The 21,127-nt window shown below is 43.2% G+C and overlaps 2 protein-coding genes across 4 annotated transcripts in view; one reads left to right on the forward strand and one right to left on the reverse strand.

The window, feature by feature from the left end:
- Positions 1–19,108, forward strand: THSD1 (thrombospondin type 1 domain containing 1). Of its 2 annotated transcripts, none has more exons than XM_087947663.1 (5): positions 1–395; positions 2,426–2,524; positions 3,908–4,858; positions 13,839–14,006; positions 15,314–19,108. In XM_087947663.1, the coding sequence occupies exons 2-5, from the start codon at positions 2,467–2,469 to the stop codon at positions 16,687–16,689; spliced, it is 2,553 nt and encodes an 850-aa protein (XP_087803789.1). In that variant the 5' UTR covers positions 1–395; positions 2,426–2,466; the 3' UTR covers positions 16,690–19,108. The 2 variants fall into 2 exon arrangements, with proteins under 2 accessions (XP_087803789.1, XP_087803783.1); XM_087947657.1 differs by having other exon boundaries at positions 72–395; positions 2,385–2,524.
- Positions 17,569–21,127, reverse strand: part of LOC113412769 (fibrinogen-like protein 1) — a 21,952-nt gene continuing 18,393 nt past the window's right edge. For both annotated transcript variants that reach the window (XM_026668597.2, XM_087947671.1), the window contains exon 8: positions 17,569–18,754. In XM_026668597.2, the coding sequence (XP_026524382.2) occupies positions 18,574–18,754 (181 nt within the window). In that variant the 3' untranslated portion in view covers positions 17,569–18,573. The remainder of the gene's footprint in view (positions 18,755–21,127) is intronic.

Below are 21,127 nucleotides of genomic sequence, written 5' to 3' on the forward strand. Positions count from 1 at the left end.
AGAAGGGCGCGGTGAAAGGCGGCGGGACGCGTTTCTTTCCAGACCCGGCTGGGCTCGGCGGCTGCGCCAGCGCTTTCCAGTGGGGCGGGCCAGCCAGCCTGTCCGCTTCCCGTCTCTCTCTCTCTCTCTCTTTTTTGCGCCACGCCCGAGGCCAGAGGCGCATCTCTCTCTGTTCCAGCTCGGGCGCGTCTCCTCCGATAGCCAAGGAGGAGAAGTCTCCGCGGTGCTCCCGCTCCAGACATGAGCCCCCAACGTGGGGAGAAACGGGCGAGAGGTCGGCGGCGAGGCCAGCTGTTGACGCCCCGGCGGCTTTTGCTCCTCAGCTTCTTCACCTGACGCCTCGCTGAAGAGCTCCTTCCCCGAGCAAACTGGAGAGATCCCCTTCGAGGATCAAGGTCGGAACTGGATCGCTTGCGCTGCCAGGGCGCGCAGCCGAGGATACGGCCACCGCACTCCTTCGGTGCGCTCGCCTGTTTTCCTCCCGCGACGCCTCTTGTTCCGCAGTTGCCCAGCGCGCTTTTGAAGCAGTAGTTAGGCACTGAGTAATGGGGTCGGCGAAGAAGGAAAATGCACTATATATTTGCGGGACGGTGGGAGGTTATTTTTCTTACGAACTGGGTTGCTTTGGGAATGCAGGTAGTCCTCGACTTACCACCATGATGCAGCAACTGTAGTGATTCGCTTAACATGAGGCAAAATTCACTTAGTAGCTGCCTCATCTAGCGACAGAAATTTTGGGCTCCGCTGTGGTCATAAGTTGAGGACCACCTGTACCGTGTTGCTTGCAATAAGAACATCTTTATTTTTGAAAACTATGTAGATGCTGCTTTTTCTTTGTAAAATAAATTCAAGGATGCTGGCACACATAGAACTTTTTTTTTTTTTGCTCATGCTTATTCAAAAGTACAGGTAGTCTTTTACTTACAACTACAATGGAGCCCAACGTTTATGTTGTTGAGTGAGAACTGTGTTAACTTAATTTTGCCCCATTTTACGACTTTTCTTGCCATGGTGGTTAAGTCAACTGCTGCGGTTGATAAGTTACTAACCCGGTTGTTAAGTAAATCTGGCTACCCCCATTGACTTTGTTTGTCAGAAGGTCACAAAAAGTGATTGCATGACCCCACTGGGACACTGCAACCATCATAAATATGAACCAGTCTGTCAAGCATCTGAGTTTTGATCATGTGATTGCAGGGATGCTGCAAAGGTTGTAACTTTGAAAACTGGGCATAACTTTTTCAGTGCCGTTGTAACTTTGAACAGTCACTAAATGAACTGTTGCAAGTTGAGGACTACCTGCACAGGTTTTAAAAGGTTTGTGATTCTTTTGTGTACCGATCTGTTTCTGCTCTGGAGTTGATCAGTTCAGTAAAATCTGGCCATTTGCAGTTAAACATGAAGTCTTTATTTCTTGTCCCAACATGATTTTTGGATTTCTCTCTTAGCGATTGCTGTAATACTCTCTCCACCCTTTTCTCTCTCTCCTTCTTTCACTGAATTTCTGAGCTGTCCAATAATTTCTGTGCAAACTAATGAAGTATGTACCGGTAATTGAAATCCAGATCCCCCAGGCTAATAGCAGAAAATATTAGAAAGCAACTCTGCAATGGGAAAATCAACGGATCATAAAAAGTTGAAATAACTTTAAAGGTCTGTCATAAACACAGAGAGTAATAAGTTATAGTCAGTACTGAAAGTATGTTAAAGGGACTGGCTCAGCTTTGTGCTCTGAAATGGAATTGTGTTGTGTGTGCATATAATTAACAATTTGGCAGGGACACAGATCCTTTGTTTAAATACACTGGCAGAGTCCAGTCTGCTAGAGGCATGGATTGTTCATGGACAGTGGGACTTCTAATGGGATACAGAAACCACTTTTTTGCAGGTGTATTTCTATTCTAAAACAATGGCATTGCATGCAGTGTAAGAGCATTTGAAATGCTTATGATGCCAAGGCACCTTTTTGGATGCTTTTGCTATGCTACGGCAACACAATCTGTATCTAGTCCAGGCTAGTCCAACCTACATATCCAGGTGTATTGTTGCTGAGATCCTGAATTCATTTAGTTACCAGTAGCTTTTGCACAACTTAATTAAGTATAGAGAAGCGCCAGTTTAAAATGTCTGGTTCCCAGAGGTCTTCTTTGCAGTTCTTAGTTTCTTATTTGCATAAAAGTCTCAATGATAGCTATATGGTGGAGGCTGATGCTTCAGCCACTGAGACCACAGACTATTCTGGATGAAGATGATGGACGTTAGATTGAAAATACAACTTCAAGAGAAGGTGATACTTTGGAAAGTCTAAGAATTAGGACGGCAGGTCCTCCAAGGGCTAATAGGTGTCACTTTTTTATTTTTATTTCCATGGCTTTTTATTTCAGAGAAATGTGTAAGAACTGAACTTTATTTTGGGCTGGAATAGGACATGAAGAATAAAAGGAGTTGGGAGATCACCAGATCAGGATGAAACAGAGGTTGAACATTTTTCAAAACCTACTTCTAGTTTTGCTCTGTGACTATGGTGAGTATTTGGTAAAATTAGCTGGGGATACATCACTCGTGTCATTTTGAAATGTGATGTCCAGATGGATGGACTGGCAAATCCCATCGTTCCTTGATGTCTAATAAAAAGCACTAAGTTGGAAGAGGTTCAGTAGGTACTTGAGGAAACTTGAGTTATTTTCCTTTCCTATAACTCTACACACCTGGAGGAAGACTGGAGCAAGCAGACTAGCCTATTACCTTCTCTGTTTTCTCTGCCCTGCCTTCCATATATGAACGGTGAACTTTCTGTAAAAAAATGACCCTCCCTCAATGGTGGTTTTGGATGGTGGGGAAGCAGACAACTCATGGATCCAAAATCACATTTCTTAATGAATTTTAGACTTAACAGCAACAACATTGGCCATCATTGAATTGAACCAAGCAGCAAGTCTTGCTACATACAGTACAAAACAGTTTTAAGTGTTGTTGTTTTTTTGCAAATATCAAGGGAACTATTTAAAGTTTTAGCTATTAGCTTTAATTTTAGGTAGTTAATGGTTTTAAATGTTTAACTTTCTAGAAAAACAGATGTTCTTTCTAAAAAATTGAAATCCAGTATGGGACAGGGAATCAAAAGTAGTGGAGGTAGGTTTGGCCAATGTAGTTGTGCTCTGTTACATTGTATGATGTAGCAGCTTTAAAATTATTTGTTTGTAAGAATGGTAAGGGAGAGAAGATTTAGGAGGGAAGAGTGGAAACAGTGGGGGTTTCTTGCTTGTGGTTAACAAATGTACTTACTTTTATTAAAAACAGCTAAGAATAAGAGAATTAATGGACCTCGCACATTATAAGTGCACAATCATTACTGAAACTTGATTGTTGTATAACTCAGCAATTGTACATATGCATACAGTTTGGACAGAATTACTATTTTGAAAAACAATTGGGCTTTTTGAATCTTTCACCTGTTTTGAATAAGAACATTGGTATGAAATCACATTAAATTTAGATTAAAATAGAATGACAGAGTTGGAAGGGACCTTTGAGGTCTTCTAGTCCAACCCCCTGATTAAATTAAATTGGGATTGTAAATTAAGCAGATAATAGTTGTGAACCATGTGTTATGTAGATTAAGGTAGGTAGCAGCAACCTTTAAGGTAGATTAAGGTAGGTACCAGTAACCTTTAAGGTAGATTAAGGTAGGTAGCAGCAACCTTTAAGGTAGATTAAGGTAGGTAGCAGCAACCATAATTCTAGCATCCCTTTCCACAGAGTATATTTTTCAGGGATGTTGAGAATGGTCATGCCTTAGGACTTAGGTGGAGTGCTATACTTGGTTAAATTCCCTAAAAAGCATGTAACTTCTACTTCTTCATGCTCTTCTCATTAATTGCGCTATCAAATTCTCTTTTTCCCCCAGTTCTCGGAGCAATCAAACTTCTCTTGGACCAACAGACTCATACAGCTTTAAGCAATGTTACAGTATCTGTTAGTTTTCAGAATTATTATTATGCTAACGACACACTGAAAAACACTTCTGTTCTACTCATGGAGGCCAGCAGCAACCAAATTGTTGCCAAAAAACAGCTTCCAGAAGACCAGCGTCAAGGTGTGATTGGTTTTGAGTGTTCCTACTTTAAGAATGCTGGGAATTACTGGTTGAAGTTGGCTTCTGAAAACATCGGAGGGCTCAATTCCCAACAGAACGGAGAAAGTCTTCTACTCAGCGTGAAATGGCCTATATTTGACTTTGATTTGAGGAGGACGTTAGAGGGTCAAGTGAATTCCCTTCAACTCGGGCTATTTACTAATGAGTATTTATGTCCCATAAATAAAACAGTGATTTCTCTGGATGTAATTCTAACCAGCAACCTATACGAACTAAGGACATTGATCTCAAATGAGACACTGGGCCTGAGAACAAGGAAAAGCCTTTCTCTCTTTGAGTCGCAGTGGGTGAAATTGGACTGCCATGTGATTAGCCCAGAAGCATACATCACTATATTACTGAAATCAGCAGAGACAGGCTCAATCATTGCTTCATCAGGACCTATAGATCTTGTGCACAAATTTGGATACAAGCTAGCCATATCAGAAGAAGTCCTATGTGAGTCATCAGTTGTGGCTTCTGTTATTTCTCCTCCATGCATATCATCTGCTGGACGCATTGCTGTGTTTAAGTATAACTCTTTGGGTCAAATGGTGTCAAAGCTATATGAAAGCATCCTGAATCCAGAAGACCATCAGATAGAACTCAGTTGCACATTGTTCGACAGTGGCACAAACAAATACTGTTTTGAATTTAGCTCTTCCAACCAAGTGAATTCCACACCATGGGCAAAAGAATGTGTACTAATCCAAAGGAATGTTGGTTTGTATTACTTTTCCAAAATGTCTTATTTGAAATTGAAGGATTTCAGGGTCTTCTTGGATGCATATTCCATCTGGAAACTAGAGTATAATACAAAAGCATAATCCATCAACTTTTACAAATAAGCCTGCAACAGTGCTGAGTTGCACACACAGGATAGGATTCCTGCTAAATGTGGTAAAAATTATGCCCTGACAGCTTGCTAGATGGATGAAAGGACAAGGGGAAAGGATTGTACTATATGTTTCTATACCTATTAAAGGAATGAATAGCTTATTAATTTTTAAAACATCAAGTTAAGTAGTATATTCTACTGTATATTCAAGCTTTTGTACGTATGCAGTTCTATAGATGGTGCTGGACTATGCTATTGAAATCTTGCCTTTCTTATTTAAAAAGAAAGAAAAAGAAAGAAATTTTCTTGTACAATTTTTTTCTATGGCTTCTAAAGTAGAGGCACCAGATGTGAACTGCAAAAATTCACAAGACCACAAGATAGTTGCAAAGGAAAATACAGATAGTCCTCAACTTATGGTCACAATTGAGCCCAAAATTTCTGTTGCTAAGTGAAACATTTGTTAAGTGAGTTTAGCCTTGTGAAAAAATGTCATAAGTCACATTTTTCAGTGCTGTTATAACTTGATCACTAAATGAACTGTTATAAGTCAAGGACTACCTTTTCCCCCCCTGCCACCTAATAATTGTCCAGATTGTTGCAACCCAGACCTCATAACCATCTAATTTGTGTCCTTTGCCTCATTCCAACTTATACATCTTCTCTTGTTTTATCTAAATATTTTTTTAAAAAAAATATTCCCCATTCTAGGGGACACATATTGTGTGATGATGAAGCAAATCAAGTAAATTTAAATAATGCAGAAATTCGAATGTGTGAGCATTGGCTTCAGATCCAGATTAGTCACAAAGTATTCCAGGTTGCCTTGGGCAAGGCATGGCAAACCGCTTTGATTTTCTACCAGACTTTATGATGCAAACCTCAGCTAAAAAAAGAAAGGAGTAGCCAGTCACTTACAGAAACAGGCCAAGTTGCTCTGGTGAGATACAAGTGATTTGCTCAACCAACTGAGAAAATACCTTTCTCTTTTGCAATTAATTATAGCAAACATCCAAAGAAATGTGATGATCGTGACTACTGTGTGGCATGCAACACAGATCGTTTTTTTTTTAATGTAGCCTTACATGGTCTTAGAAAGAAATGAACTAACAGCCATTTTGAATCTCTTCCCATACTCAATAGATGAACCTTGAATAAGATTATTGTGGAAATGATGGATCACACATGGTGTCTTGCAAAATGCACTGGGATTACAACTGCCAAGATTCACAGACCAACATATCTGTAAAGTGTCATATTATGACAGGGCGATATAAGGAAGGGTATTATGGCATTCTGTGCTAGGGTTCTGCAACCAAACTCCTACACAGTACCATATGTTCCAGTTTCCATTGCCCACCAATTCAGCTTGTGTGTTGGGGCTAATCTGGAGAGACTCTTCAAGCTATACATGAATGAGTTCAAACTGGAAAAATGTGGGCTGTTGCTTGGCATTATTAGAAATTCCTTTTCAGGAAGGGAGGGCACAAGGGAGTCTCACCATGGCAATAATTCCGGCAGTTGAATAGGTAGCTGCTTTTACTGGACTGCTTATTACTTTCTTTGTTTATTACTTTCTCTGTGAGAGAAGGCTCCAAGGGTAAATCATTGAAAATCATACTGGTGTCATTTCTGAGACGTATTATCTTGTTTATTAAATGTCCCACAACTATGAAGAAGTTGTAGTCTCTAATTGGCCAGGCTTTTTTTTAGTTAGTTCTGCTCCTTCTCAGCATCCCAACATACAAAAATTAAACATTTATTTCTATGCCAGGAAATAAATCACCTATTTAATTTTTCTGTTTGAAACTGTTACTAAAAGCTTAGAACCAGGACTGACAGCATGAACCCTCTGGTAATTCCAGTAGAGCTGCATCTTCTCTCTGACTCAGTCATCACCCATCCAAGCTCTCCTCTTATCTGTTGTATAGGGAAATGAGGATTAAGTATAGTGGACAAGGGGAAAAATTATGCCACCTTCACAAGCCATTGTGATCAATATATTGGTATAGCTGTCTCTATTTTGAAGTGGCCTAGGTATAAAAACTTTCCCAATCAATTATTTCAAATCACTTGCAAGAATGATTTCTCCCATCCCAGTAGCTCATTGACCAGGAAGGAAAGAAGGAGAAAGGAAGTGGTTCAAGGGAAGACATTCCTAACCCAATAGAGAGGAAAGGGGCCCTTGAAGGCATTCTTGACTTTTGATATAGGGGAATTTGCTAACTGGGTTCTTCTAGTGTGGAAACCAATGTGACTAACCTGAGAGCTTTTAATCTGGAGAACTTTGATGCAACTGACAAACAGAGGTTTCTGAAAGTTGACTGAAGCATTTCACTTGTTCCTAGTAGTCCCAGAAGATAGGGCTTGTTTTTTACTTTTCATTTCTTGAATTGTTTTTGTTCTGTACAAGTCAATTTACATACTCGTAGCCCCGCGTCGCGATTGGTTAAGGCGCGCGACGGATTGGTCGAGCGAGCCGCACTGATTGGTCCGCTGCGAATCCCCGCGATTGGTGAAACTAATCGCGGAGATTCAAGCGGTGTCATTGGTCGCGACCGCCGCGGCTCGAGAATAAAAAGCCGCCGTTTTTCCCTTCAAGTTTAAGCTGTATCAGGAGCCAATAAAGAGCTGAAACCAAGTCACTGACTCCGAGCTTCCTTTCTCGACGGACACGACACTGGCGACGAAGGTGGGATCCAGAGAATAACCACCGGCACGTGTCCCGAGGAAGACAAAGGACCGACGAGATGGCCAGCATGACCCCACCAGCACCCTTCAACCCCGCTACCGAGGACTGGGAATCGTACACGGATAGATTCCTGATGTTCCTCGAAAGTAGCAATTTGAAGGATGCGAACGGGCAGAAGAAAAGGGCCGTCTTCCTCACACACTGCGGGCCCGCAGTGTTTAAGATGGCCAAAGCCCTCGCGAAGCCAGAGGACGTGAAGGCGATGGACTGGGCCGATCTCGAGCCACTCCTTCGGAACCACTACGCCCCCGCTGTGCCCATCCTCATCCGGCGGGATGAGTTCTATCGGCGGAACCAGCGGCAGGACGAGCATTAGCGACTTTATAGCCGCTTTGCGAGACCTAGGGGGATGTGCGAGTTCAGAGACCTGGACGATGTCCTCCGAGACCGCGTGGTCCTAGGCCTCAGGGATCAGGCACTAAAAAGTCGACTGATGGCGAAAGGCAACATCGACCTCGGGACGCCCTGGCCAAGCTTCCGCAGCCGAAGCCACCCGGAAGTCAGCAGCCAGACTTCGGAGGGCAGACAACGGGACCACACTGAAACCCCGAGACAAGCCGACGAGAAACCACCACACACCACGGGGACCTGGACTCCGCCTCCGATACCACGGACGAGGAGGAAGACGTCCACCGACTACAAACAGGACGGGACCGGCGAGATCAACGGGTCGTAAGTCGGGAACCAGTGCGCCGGTGCGGGGAAACCACTTTCGATCCGAGTGCCGTTTATCGACGCAATCTGCCGGCAGTGCAACAAGAAGGGCCACATCGCCCGAGTCTGCCGACTCAAAAGACACACAGCCCCGCCGGCGAGAACCAAGCAACCGGGACGAGACGACACCCCCGAGAACCAGAGATCGCCAAGCCGACTATCGCTGAGCCGAGACAACCGAGGACGACGGAGCGGGAAGGCCGACAGAGAGAAGAAACCCACCAGACGGTCACCATCGGCCATGCAGAAACCACGGATGCCCGGAAGGTCTACGTGGAGGTGAGCATCGAGGGCGAACCATGCCGGATGGAGGTAGACTCCGGATCCTACCTCTCCATGGTCGCCTGGAAAGAACTCAAGCGCCTGGTGCCAAACATCCAGAAAAGAGGACTGGAGAACCAGAAACTGATCATCAAGGACTATCAGGGGAACCGCATCCCCGTCATTGGGACCGGACAGTTCGTGGTGACTTTCAAAAACCGCACCGCGAAACTTCCCTGACTATCGTGGACCGGAACCGACCCAGCCTCTTAGGACTCCAATGGTTCGCGCCACTCGGGATCGAGGTCACGGGAGTAAACCACACCACAGAGGCCGACTGGGAGCAGCAGCTGGCGAGGGACTTCCAAGAAGTATTCGACGGCACCCTAGGCAAGTACAAAGGGCCCCCTATCTCTTTTAGCCTAGACCCAAATGTCGCCCCCATACGCCTAAAACCCAGACGGGTGCCTTTTGCACTCCGGAAGAAAATAGACGAGCAGATTGACAAACTCGTCCAAACAGGGGGTTTTGCAGCCAATCGACCACGCCCGGTGGGAGACCCCTATAGTCACCCCAGTCAAACCAGATGGGTCAGTAAGGATCTGCGGGGACTATAAGGCCACCCTCAATTGCGCCTGCAACAAAGCGCCTACCCCGTCCCAGTAGTGCAACACCTATTACACTCGCTGGGGGCAAGGTCTTTGCGAAGCTTGACCTGGCGCAAGCCTATCAGCAACTGCCGGTCGATGAAGAAACCGCGAGGCGCAAACAATAGTCACCCACCGGGAGCGTTTGTTGTAACCGACTCCAGTTTGGAGTCAGCGTAGCCCCAGGAATTTTCCAGAGCCTCATGGAGAGACTGCTGCGAGGAATCAAGGGGTGGTTCCCTATTTTGACGATGTATTGGTGTCAGCAGCCAACCAGGAGGAACTAGAGGGTCGCCTAAGGGAGGTACTAGAAAAATTCAAAGGGGCCGGGCTAAAGGTGAAGAAAGAGAAATGCCAGCTATACACAGAGCAAGTCGAGTTTCTGGGGTACCTCCTAGACCGACATGGCATCCACCCAACCGGAAGCAAGGTCAAAGCCATAAAGGAAGCCCCACACCCAAGAACAAAACAGAGCTGCAGGCATTTCTGGGACTGCTAAATTTTTACAATGTGTTCTTGCCCCAAAAGCGATCACGGCGGAGCCCTTGCATAGGCTCCTGGACAGGACGGCCAAATGGACCTGGGGGAAACGGAGGACACCGCATTCAAGAATACCAAAGACCTACTCACCTCGGATGCCGTCCTCATTCAGTATAATGAGACCCTACCCATCGCCGTCACATGCGATGCCTCACCATTTGGCGTCGGCGCTGTCCTCAGCCATACACTCCCAGACGGAAAAGAAGCACCCATCGCTTTTTTCAAGAACACTCAGCAAACCCGAAAGAAACTACAGCCAATTAGATAAGGAGGCACTGGCCATCGCGCAGCAGTAAAGAAGTTCCACGAGTACCTCTACGGCCGCCGATTCACCCTCATCACGGACCACAAGCCGCTGCTAGGCATCCTGGCAGGGAACAAGGCCACCCCAACATCCTATCCCCCAGGATGACAAGGTGGTCTGAGTTCCTCGCCGCCACGACTACCGGCTCACACACAGACCGGGTAAGACGATCTCCCATGCAGACGCGTTGAGCCGCTCGCGCTTCCCGACCTAGACGACGATCCAGCTCCCACGACGACCACCCTCAGCATAGAGACATTGCCGGACCTACCCATAACCGCGTCAGACATTGCCCGAGAGACTAATAAAGACAAGCGTCTGGCGCGGTATTACATTGGGTAGCAAGGGGATGGCCAGAGAAAGACAGCGATGATGCATTCAGGACATTCCAAACCGGCAAACAGAACTGTCACTACAGAAAGGTTGTTTGTTATGGGGGACAGGGTGGTCATACCGAAAAACTGCAAGGGAAGGTATTACAATTATTACACGAAGGGCACCCGGGATTGTGAGGACTAAAGCTTTAGCCAGAAGCTATGCTTGGTGGCCAGGTATGGACAAGGAGATCGAGGCCTGGGTAGCCAAGTGCTCGCGCTGCCAAGAAACCAGACCAAATCCCCCGCAGCACCAATTTTAGAATGGGAAACGCCCAGGGGACCATGGTCGAGACTCCATATAGACTTTGCCGGGCCCACAAAAGGGAACACATTCCTCATCACGGTGGATGCTTACTCCAACTGGCTGGAGGTAAGCAACATGAAGACCACCACAACAGATGCAGTAACCAAGGTCTTAAACAAACTCTTCGCAACCCACGGTCTCCCGGATGTCATCGTGTCAGACAACGGACCCCAGTTCACCTCACTGGAATTCGAAAGATTCCTAGCGGAACGAGGCATACGACACGCACTGACAGCGACGGCGCATCCGGCGGCCAATGGAGGGCAGAACGGATGGTTCAATTTACAAAAAGAACCCTCCAAAAGATCGAACACGGGACATACAAGAAAAATAAATAAAATGCTCCTAATACAACATATCACCCCTAACACAACGACTAACAAAAGCCCGGCAGAATTACTAATGGGGAGAAAACTAAGGTCACCACTGACAGACTACACCCCACATACAACCCGGAAAAACCCCGGACTCATCTAGCAAGCACCGGGTTTTTGCACCAGGCGACGCAGTCTATGCAAAAACCTTACCGGAGACCCACTATGGGTACCGGCAACTATAACCCAACTGACAGGACCCCACTCCTACCGCTACAGACAACCGACGGACAAACATGGAAACGCCACATCGATCAAATAAGATCAAGAACAAAAACACAACCGACACGCAACCAAACACAGACGACACCGATAACACAAACCAAGAGGGAGGGAAGACACAGAGGATCAAATAGGAAATAACCAGCAATACTCACCAGTCAACAGCCAGCCCGAAGTCTCACCAGGAAGGAACAGCCAGGCCAGCTCAACCAGCCCGGAAAGACCAGGCAGGAGCGGCGAAAGTCGCAGTTTCGACCAACCCGGTAGACCGGGAGGGAGCTGCAACAAGAGGCCCAGCGACACCTTCCAGGAGGTTCCATCGACAGGGCCAAGAGAAACAGAAGTCCCGACCGAACCGGCCGGGAACCAAACAACAACTAAGCTGCGCAAGTCAAGTAGACAAGTACGAAGCTCCCGCCTACCTACGGGACTACGTTACGTAGGACCGAACCAAGAGGGAGGGGTGTTCTGTACAAGTCAATTTACATACTCGTAGCCCGCGTCGCGATTGGTTAAGGCGCGGCGACCGGATTGGTCGAGCGAGCCGCACTGATTGATCCGCACGAATCCCCGCGATTGGTGGAAACTAATCGCGGGAGATTCAAGCGGTGTCATTGGCCGCGACCGCCGCGGCTCGAGAATAAAAAGCCGCCGTTTTTCCCTTCAAGTTTAAGCTGTATCAGGAGCCAATAAAGAGCGCTGAAACCAAGTCACTGACTCCGAGCTTCCTTTCTCGACGGACACGACAGTTTTTATGGATTTTTTTAGAGGAAGGGTGAGTAACCTGTAGCCTAGTAGTATGTGGCTAATATATCTTGACCGCAGTATTTGGGTGAAATAGAGGTTGGAATCCAACTGTGTGGATCACCATACATTTTTGAACACTTCTTTGAAGTGTTGTTCCTACTCTGTAAGTTTTGAAGCTTAATGGATGAAATCTTGAGCTCAGCCTTACTGCTCCCATCTTGGATTTTGACACCTAATTTCCAATTTATATGAAATTGGATCTGAATCTAGGCAGGTCTGTTCTTTTTACCAAGTATTCAGGTATTTTTTTCCTTGTTTATAGAGGAGTTATCTGGAGATATAGGCCAGAATTTGCTTAATGGGCAATCGTTGTAATCGAGAAGTATTATGTTTGAACAGATTTTGAGCAGCACAATTTTTCGTATCATGTTTGTATACATTAGTGTTTCCAATGTGAAATTTAAATATATATATATAAAACAGCAAATTATCTGCCCAGGATTGCCTACTCTGGATGGCCAACAAATCTAGAGTCTCTCTTGCCACTTCTTATATGTTACTTCTTTAACTGGAAGTGTTGAGGGACTAAATCTAGAAGTACTGCATAGAAAAAGGGTTGCTCCATCACCACATGTGACTCAGTGACAATCACTTAATGCTTCAGTAACAAAAGTCAACGTGCAGATGAGATAGAAGCAAAGATGGTTTGCAAGGATAAAAAGGGATGGAATGTCACGCGGAAGAAGGTAGAAGCTCAATTTATATATATTTTATCTTACACCTTCTATTGGCTTGATTTATTTATAATCATTTTCTTGCTGCATTTTGCATAAAGTTTTTTAGCCTAAAAGAAAAGAGTGTGGTGGATATATACATATGCATATGTATATATATATATGCTGTTTGCTGCTAATCAGCCTTGGGTTATTCTTTGGTCAGTGGAAAAGTTCACCACAAAAATGCATTTTCCTGAAGGATCATCAGCTTCAGTTGTGTTACCTTGCTGTATGGCATTTATATAACCCAGGTCTTCTACTACCATTTGCAGTTTGGTTAATTTCTCAGATATTTTTTTTTCTACCCCATAACAACTGAAGTCACTATTGGTCCACAGGTAATCCTTAACAGCTCATTTACTGACTGTTCAATGTTACAACGGCACTGAAAAAAAGAGACTTATGATCGCTGCAGCTTTCCCACGGTCATGTGATAAAAATTCAGATGCTCATATTTGATAGTTGCAGTGTCCCGGGGGTCATGTGATCACCTTTTGTGAACTTCTGACAAGCAAAGTCAATGGGGAAGCCAGGTTCACTTAATAACCATGTTACTAATTTAACAACTGCAGTGATTTACTTAACAATTAAGGCAAGAAAGGTCGTAAAAATGGGGCAAACTTAACAAATGTCTTGCGTAACAACATAAATGTTGGGCTCAATTGTGGTTGTAAATCAAGGACGACCTGTATTTTTGGGGGGAGGGGACATAATTTCAATTTCCACAAGGAATTTGAATCCATCTACTCTCTAGAAGTAATAAATTAATCTGTCTTGCTTTTTGTGCAGGATGGTTGATAGCTTTCAAGAACGTTTCCCTACAGTAATGTAATTTATGTACTCCTAGGAGGATCCTGGAGCACTTGGCAAGCCTGGAGTTCGTGTAGTGCCACTTGTGGAGGTGGCATTCGTGAGCGCTTTCGGGAATGCCTTATGCCTTTCCCAGTCCACATGATGCAAGGTTGCCCAGGAAGGCAACAAGAAACTTCTCCATGTTCTTTAGAAGAATGCCCCAGTATGTAAGCTTGATGTTTCAAAAACTCTATAGTCTATACAACTTTGCATTATTTTTGTATGTGTTCAAGAGATCTCTCTGCCCAATATATTGTCTGGAGACTACAGCATGGAAATTTATGGCAGGCGGGATTGAGGGAAGGAAACCCAAGTATAGAGCTGTGTCTGACTGGCACACTTGAATGTACTCATGTAATCAACATTTCCCAGGGTACTGCCATTTAAGGCCACCTTGAGTCCAGTGAAAATGTGGTATAATATTTGTACATGCACTGGAAATTTTATAAATTGCAAGTATATATATGTGGAGCAAGGGTATCAAACCCATGGCGTCATGTGATGTATTGCAACGTTTTTCCCTTTGCTGAGCTGGGGTGGGCGTGGCCTGCACATGACTGGGCCACCAGTTTTACACCTCTGATCTAGAGAGCATCAGGTTGGGAAAGGTTGCCCATATGTTGTTTACATATTGAGATCCATATCCTTACAACAGGTAGACCTATTGACCAATTGATGTCATAAAATTATTCTTGACTGACAGCTATGCAAATACATGGTCTTTAACAGTTTTTAACCTTATCTCCAGGATTACAAAGTTCCTAAGAAACCCAGGATAAGCCCTATTTGGAATTGCTACCCATAGCATGTCAAGCTAAAAGATTTAGGTTGATACAGAGCTTGCTGTCTCAAAACAAAGTTGACTACTTTAGAGAGAATATTTCTTTGTTTGGTGTTGTCCACTTCCTGGTCAACAGAGCATTATGTGGGCCCAAATTAAGTTGAGATGGCACGCGTATTTCTTTTATGCAGTCTTAATTTACATATCTCAAAAATGTTTCACAAAATCACGAACACAAAGAGCAGCTCCAAAATGTCCCAGTAAAGTAGGTTGTTGTTTTTTTACAATAAATGCCTTGTTTCCTGAATGCTAGATCAGCCATTTTGAATGAGGCTGTCACTTCTGTACAAATAGCACACATTTGTGCTATGTTTTAATTGTGCAATAAATTTTAGTTGTGAAAGAGGGAAAATTGGCTCCAAACTTATTTTGGGCCAGCTCCAACGCCACATCTGAGTAAAAAGCAGTGACTACAAAGCTACATATATCCAAGCATCAGAAATCAGTCTGGTTAAAAGATTGCATTTCAGCTAGTGAAGTTCTGGCATGCAGTAATATCAGGAAGCCAATGCTGAAGTAGTTTACAAAGTTCGTTAAGGCCATAGAGTGAGAAACAGTAAGCTTTTTTGGGGGGGTTGATTGGCACTTATAAACTGTTCATTATCTGATGTCTTTGCTCTTTGTTTCAGTCACCACAACTGGCCTCCTCAGACCATTGTCTCCTGAAACGGAAGGAGAAAGAGCTGCCAATAATCTAATAACTATCACTGGGATATCATTATGCTTGTCTATCATCTTTGCCACCATCCTTATCACCTTATGGCGAAAGCTTTGCAGAACCCAGAAGTGCAGCAATCCAGTTAACTGTGACTCTCCTCATTCATCTGGCTTCCAAAAAAATTCTGATGAAGAGGATATTTGTCCAGACAGACGTCAACAAGAAAGCTTTTCTGAGGGAGAAACTTCTTGTTTTCCCCCAGGAGAAGCTTCTGACATAACCTTGAACTTCAGGAGAAGCCTTCATTCGGTCCCTGGAGATGGAGGAGGATTAGTTCATGACAATTTGCAGTCCAGCGCTCAAAAAATCATCCCTCCCATTTACAGCTATCGCCTTGCCCAGCAGCAGTTGAAAGAAATGAAGAAAAAGGGGCTTACAGAAACAACCAAACTGTATCATGTGGCTCAGGACTCTCTCATGGACACAGTGAAAACAGAAAACCAGGAGGTAGCTGCTGCAAGTAAGTTTAGAATCAAATCTCCATTTCCAGAACAGCCACCCGATTACCTAAAGTCGTCAGGTGAGAGGCCCTGTTCTAGAATGGATAGTACATTTTTGCAGCCCAATTCTGTGCGGAGCCCCGCTCATTCCTCAATGAGGAGAAGCCACCCCAGATATGTTGATAACAAAGGAGAGTCAACAGAAAGAGGATACCAAAAAAGTTCACAGTTCAGAAGAACGGCAAGTTTTCATGAAACTAGAAAAGCAAAGCCGTTTCGGAAAAGAAGCATGTCCACCCTTACGCCAAGCCAGCTGTCATTCATCCCCTGCAGAGCCAAAGTGTGGGATCCTGTTATGGAAAAACAACATTGCGTTAAATCTAAAAATGCAGCACAGAGCACTACGGAGCTTGAACTGTATCTCAGCACCCCGTTGGCTGCAGAGTCATTGAGCTGGGGTGGACATATTGCTCACAAACAGAAACTTCCAGAGAAGAAACCAGATCTGGTTCACAATCGTCCACTGGGATCTTTCGTATCTGGCGCTGATCACTCAGAGCATAAGAGAACCAGAAGCGGACGTTTTTTAAACCCTGCCAGTGCTTGGAGAAAAGAGGCTACTTTCCTAACTCTCAAGGACGATCACCAGAAAGCAGAGACGCTGAGTCCCTCACAGTATAGAAAGAGCAAATGTCAAAGCTTTCCATCTGATACTGGATGCCACTTCTATGACAACACTTCCTTTGCTCTGATTGACTCAGAACAACCAATGTATGGCCTGCCTGGATATTTTGAGTTAAATGAAGGTGAAATAAGTACTTTGACTGCTGAAAATTTGGTGAGCTGAATTTCTTGTGGGCAAAAGGGAGGCTGCAGCATTAGCAACTGCAAAAGCTATTAACTTTCAAAGTGTACTTTAACAGAAAACTCCTTAAGAAGGGAAGGAGGCCTAATTATCATTCCTTTTCCCAGGCCAAAACTTGGGAAAAGTAAATGATACCCTAGCACAAAAATAATGACTAAATATGTACTTGTACGGAGTCTCTCTCTCTCTCTCTTTCTCTCTCTCTCTCTTTAAACTATCTCAGAAATAGACCCTTTAAGGCCAAAGTTAGCCTGTATGCTTATATATACAGTTTACAGTATTGGATAATGATATTGGAGCATATAATACATTTTAAATTGGTTACCTTCACTATCCTCAGAATTCCTCATCAATGGCTGCTAAGTGACTGTGAAAATGCCTATGACATTCTACACTGTGGCATTCAGTGGCCTATAAAATCAGACTTGGAGGTCTGCATTTGGGATTAGTTAAGAAGTTAGTGGGTTGCAGGCATAGCTGGAATATAGCCGGTCTATTCAATTCTATTGGACAAGCACTGGGTGCTTCTTTAACCACTTGTTTGCATCACAGCAACTCCAATTACAAACTTGCCGAGCTTGTTAGATATCCTTTCATATTCAGTCGCAAAGCAATATTCTGCTTCAGAAGAATCCACTTTAAAAAAGATTATTTCCCCCTACAAGGAAACATATCATTTGCAAATTTCAATAAATTCCAGTTGAAGAAACTCCTTAAAATTAAGCCACTTGGACTTGGTTTCTCCCACTAGCATATAGTTATAGAAAGTGTTTTTCTTTCAGAAGATGTAAGTGAAAAAATGTAATGTGAAACAAGAAATGTTATTAATGTTTTGTAGCAGACAAATTCTAGACATTGATAAACAATGAACGAATGTTTATTTTTATGTTGTTTGAAAGACAATGATATAATTGTGATTACATCTTTTGCAATTGCTGCTGGTTTACTTGCATTAAACATGGCTGATGTAAATGTACGAGATAATTTCTCACACATTAGGAATTAATATAATTGTTCACATTTTACCAGAAGGCTGAGAGAACATCCATCCCAAAGCTACACTTAGCCCATCATGGAGTTGTAACATTTCACACATTATAAATTGAAAAGTGACGGCTTTAAACACGTGGTGCTTATTCACAATAATTTTAAAAAAACCTCTTGTGAAAACGTACATTAGCTTTATACTTAATTAGGCAGCTATCAAGCTTTTCACTTTTCTTTCCTTCTTTTCAACTTAAAAAACTCATCAATTTTGAAAATACAAATTTAAAAAGGACAATGAGATGCCAGGTAAATCTGCCTTCCCAATCTAACATTCTTTCGATCTGTTACAACAGCCAGAAAACCCTTCCCTTCTTTAGGTCTCTCTGATGGGATGCACACAAAACCGATCTCATCCTCTCTTTATGTACCATAAAAAATCCTTTCTTCCCAAAGGCTTACAACATTTTCTTTTTCTGCATTTCCCTGAAAGATGGTTAATTTTTGGAAGAGAGCAAACCAAATGAATTCCAAAAACAAATTTAAAAATATCAGTTTATGCAAAAGCTGTATTCAACAACTGAATATTTTTTGTAAAGGAAAGGTAAATAATAAGCAGGATTGTCCTTCTCTACAAGGTAGAGAATTTTTTTTTCCCCAAGCCCATTTTTGAGGGCAGGTTCTGTATGTATGAAAAGCCATCTTTTTCATCGTCAGCTGGTGTACAGGGATAATACGACGATTGGCAAACCAAAGCAAAATCTAATTTTGCTCCTTACTGTAAGGTTTGTTTCAGCATGCTAAGTCTCAAGCCAAGGACCACATATACAGTAATTTTGGCATGCCTTCTTCTCTTTATCAAACATGCCTGAAAAAAAAATCTCAGTTGATTTCACCATTTCCACTCTCTCCATCCAGAAAGGACTGGAACCTGATTTTCATAGCTGTATATTTCAGGGAATACCACAGGCCTCGCCAGGTTGACCAAACCACTCCATTATCAAAGGGACCGGAGTATGTCCCTTTCTTGTAATATCGTCCATTAAGATTTGCTTCATGGCACCTTGTGGAAATGTCAGAGGAAGGGGAAAAAAAAAACAGAACAAGATCTTAATGAAAGGTCAGGGAATGGCCCAAATGCAAATTAGTAGATAAAATGATATAAACCGTAATTATTACCCGATATTACATTATGATCAGTTGGTGTTAGAACTCTTTCAACCAGGGGACCTTTAGTTACGCTGGAGAGGAACCGGGGATTCTAGGAGTTGTGTTCCAACCCAGCTGAAGGGCACCAGATTAAGAAAGTAGCATACACATTTTGTTTAATATGAAAAATTATACTTCAGCTAGTTGCTCTTAGATAAAATTGATCATTTTCTATAATAAAACCACATGATCTGCTTTATGCTGCTACTTAGTCTGTTGTCTGATATATATTTTCTTGAATTCATTTATTTATTTATTTTATTTATTTGATTTGCCAATTGTTTACAAGATAATAAGTATAAGTGTATACATAGTTGTGAATACATGAAATGGGTACATATAAGAAAAATAAAAGAAGAATAAGAGAAACAATAGGACAGGGACGGTAGGCACGTTGGTGCGCTTATTCCCTCTTAGGAAAGGGGTGAGGTCAATAGTAGACAGTCTAAGGTTAAAGTTTTTGGGGTTTGGGGAAGAAACTACAGAGTCGGGTAGAGTATTCCAGACATTGACCACTCTATTGCTGAAGTCGTATTTCCTGCAATCAAGTTTGGTGCGGTTAACATTGAGTTTGTATCTATTATGTGCTCTTGTGTTGTTATGGTTGAAGCTGAAGTATTCATTGACAGGTAGGACATTGCAATGTATGATTTTATATACCATGCTTAAATCAGCATGGTATATTCATGCTATTTCCATTTGGAAACCATTTAATCTTTTAAATAGAAGGTACTGTAGATGGGGAAAAAAGATGGATGAAGGCTTGGAAAAGAAACATATACAATGGTCCTTGTGGAAGGGTGGCAAACAAAGGAGATTTCTGAGGATATCTAAAATATACAGTAGTTGTTGATGCTCACCAGACTGGAAAAACTTACAAAACTATTTCCAAAGAGTTTGGACTCTTTAACAGTCAGCTGCCAGGCAGACTGTGTAAAAATAGAGGCAATTCATCACCACCGTTACTCTTCCCAGGAGTAGTTGACCAACCAAGATCATAACCAAGAGGAAGGTATGTAACACTCCAGAAAATCTAAAAGATCCTAGGGTAATGTCTAAGGAAATGTCTATGCCAAGACAGTTCCAGGCTGCATAAACAGAGGGATAGAATCAAGATCACTTGAAGTGTGAATACCACTTTATAATGTCTTGGTAAGGCCACACTTGGAAGACTGCATTCAGTTTTGGTCGCCACGATGGAAAAAAGATGTTGAGACTCTAGAAAGTGTGCAGAGAAGAGCAACAAAGATGATTATGAGACTGGATGCTAAAACATATAAAGAACGGTTGCAGGAACTGGCTATGTCTAGTTTGATGAAAAGAAGGACTAGGGGAGACATGATAGCAGTGTTCCAATATCTCAGGGGCTGCCACAAAGAAGAGGGAGTCAAGCTATTCTCCAAAGCACTTGAGAGCAGAACAAGAAGCAATGGGTGGAAAGCGAAGAAGGAGAGAAGCAACTTAGAACCAAGGTAGAACAATTAATCAGTGGAACAACTGGCCTCCAGAACAGTGGTGGGATTCAAATTTTTTTACTACCGATTCTGTGGGTGTGGCTTATTTGGTGGGCGTGGCTTGGTGGTCATGTGATGGCGTGGCTTGGTCATGTGACTGAGTGGGTGTGGCCAACTCAATGTCACTCACATCAAGGGCTGCCTCACCTGGCGCCCCTCCCCTCCCAGCCATTCCTTGTCACCCAGCCTCAGTTTATCTATAGTTCTGTAAAAATGTTGTTCACCTTTTTTGACTTTATTATCTGCATACTATAGATGTACTTTCATGGACCACTGAAAGGAGGAAATGGCCCCCATGCTTTACTCAAGAGTGTGATAGGCAACAGGCTTTTAAGGGGCTGCCACAAAGAAAGGGGGACAATGTATTTTCCAAAGAAGCAGAAGGCAAACCAGAAGCAATGGATGGAAACTGAACAGAGAGAAGCAACCTAAAACTAAGGAGAAACTTTCTGACAGTGAGAACAATTAACCAGTGGAACTGCCTGTCTCCTGAAGTTCTGGGTGCTCAATCACTGGAAGTTTTTAAGAAAAGACTGGACAGCCATTTCTCTGAAATGGCATAGGGTTCACCCCAAGGTCCCTTCTAAGTATTATTCTGACACCTTTCTCAGGATTTCTACTCAGAGTTTGGCATCCTCAGTTTTCTTGCCTGAGCTGGGGGTTGGACTAGAAGACCTCCAAGATCCCTTTCAACTCTTGTTAAACACATGTGC

Source organism: Notechis scutatus, chromosome 1 (assembly GCF_049901735.1).
Source record: "Notechis scutatus isolate UNSWTSFEM ecotype Mainland chromosome 1, rNotScu1.2, whole genome shotgun sequence".
Classification (NCBI taxonomy): Eukaryota; Metazoa; Chordata; class Lepidosauria; order Squamata; family Elapidae; genus Notechis; species Notechis scutatus.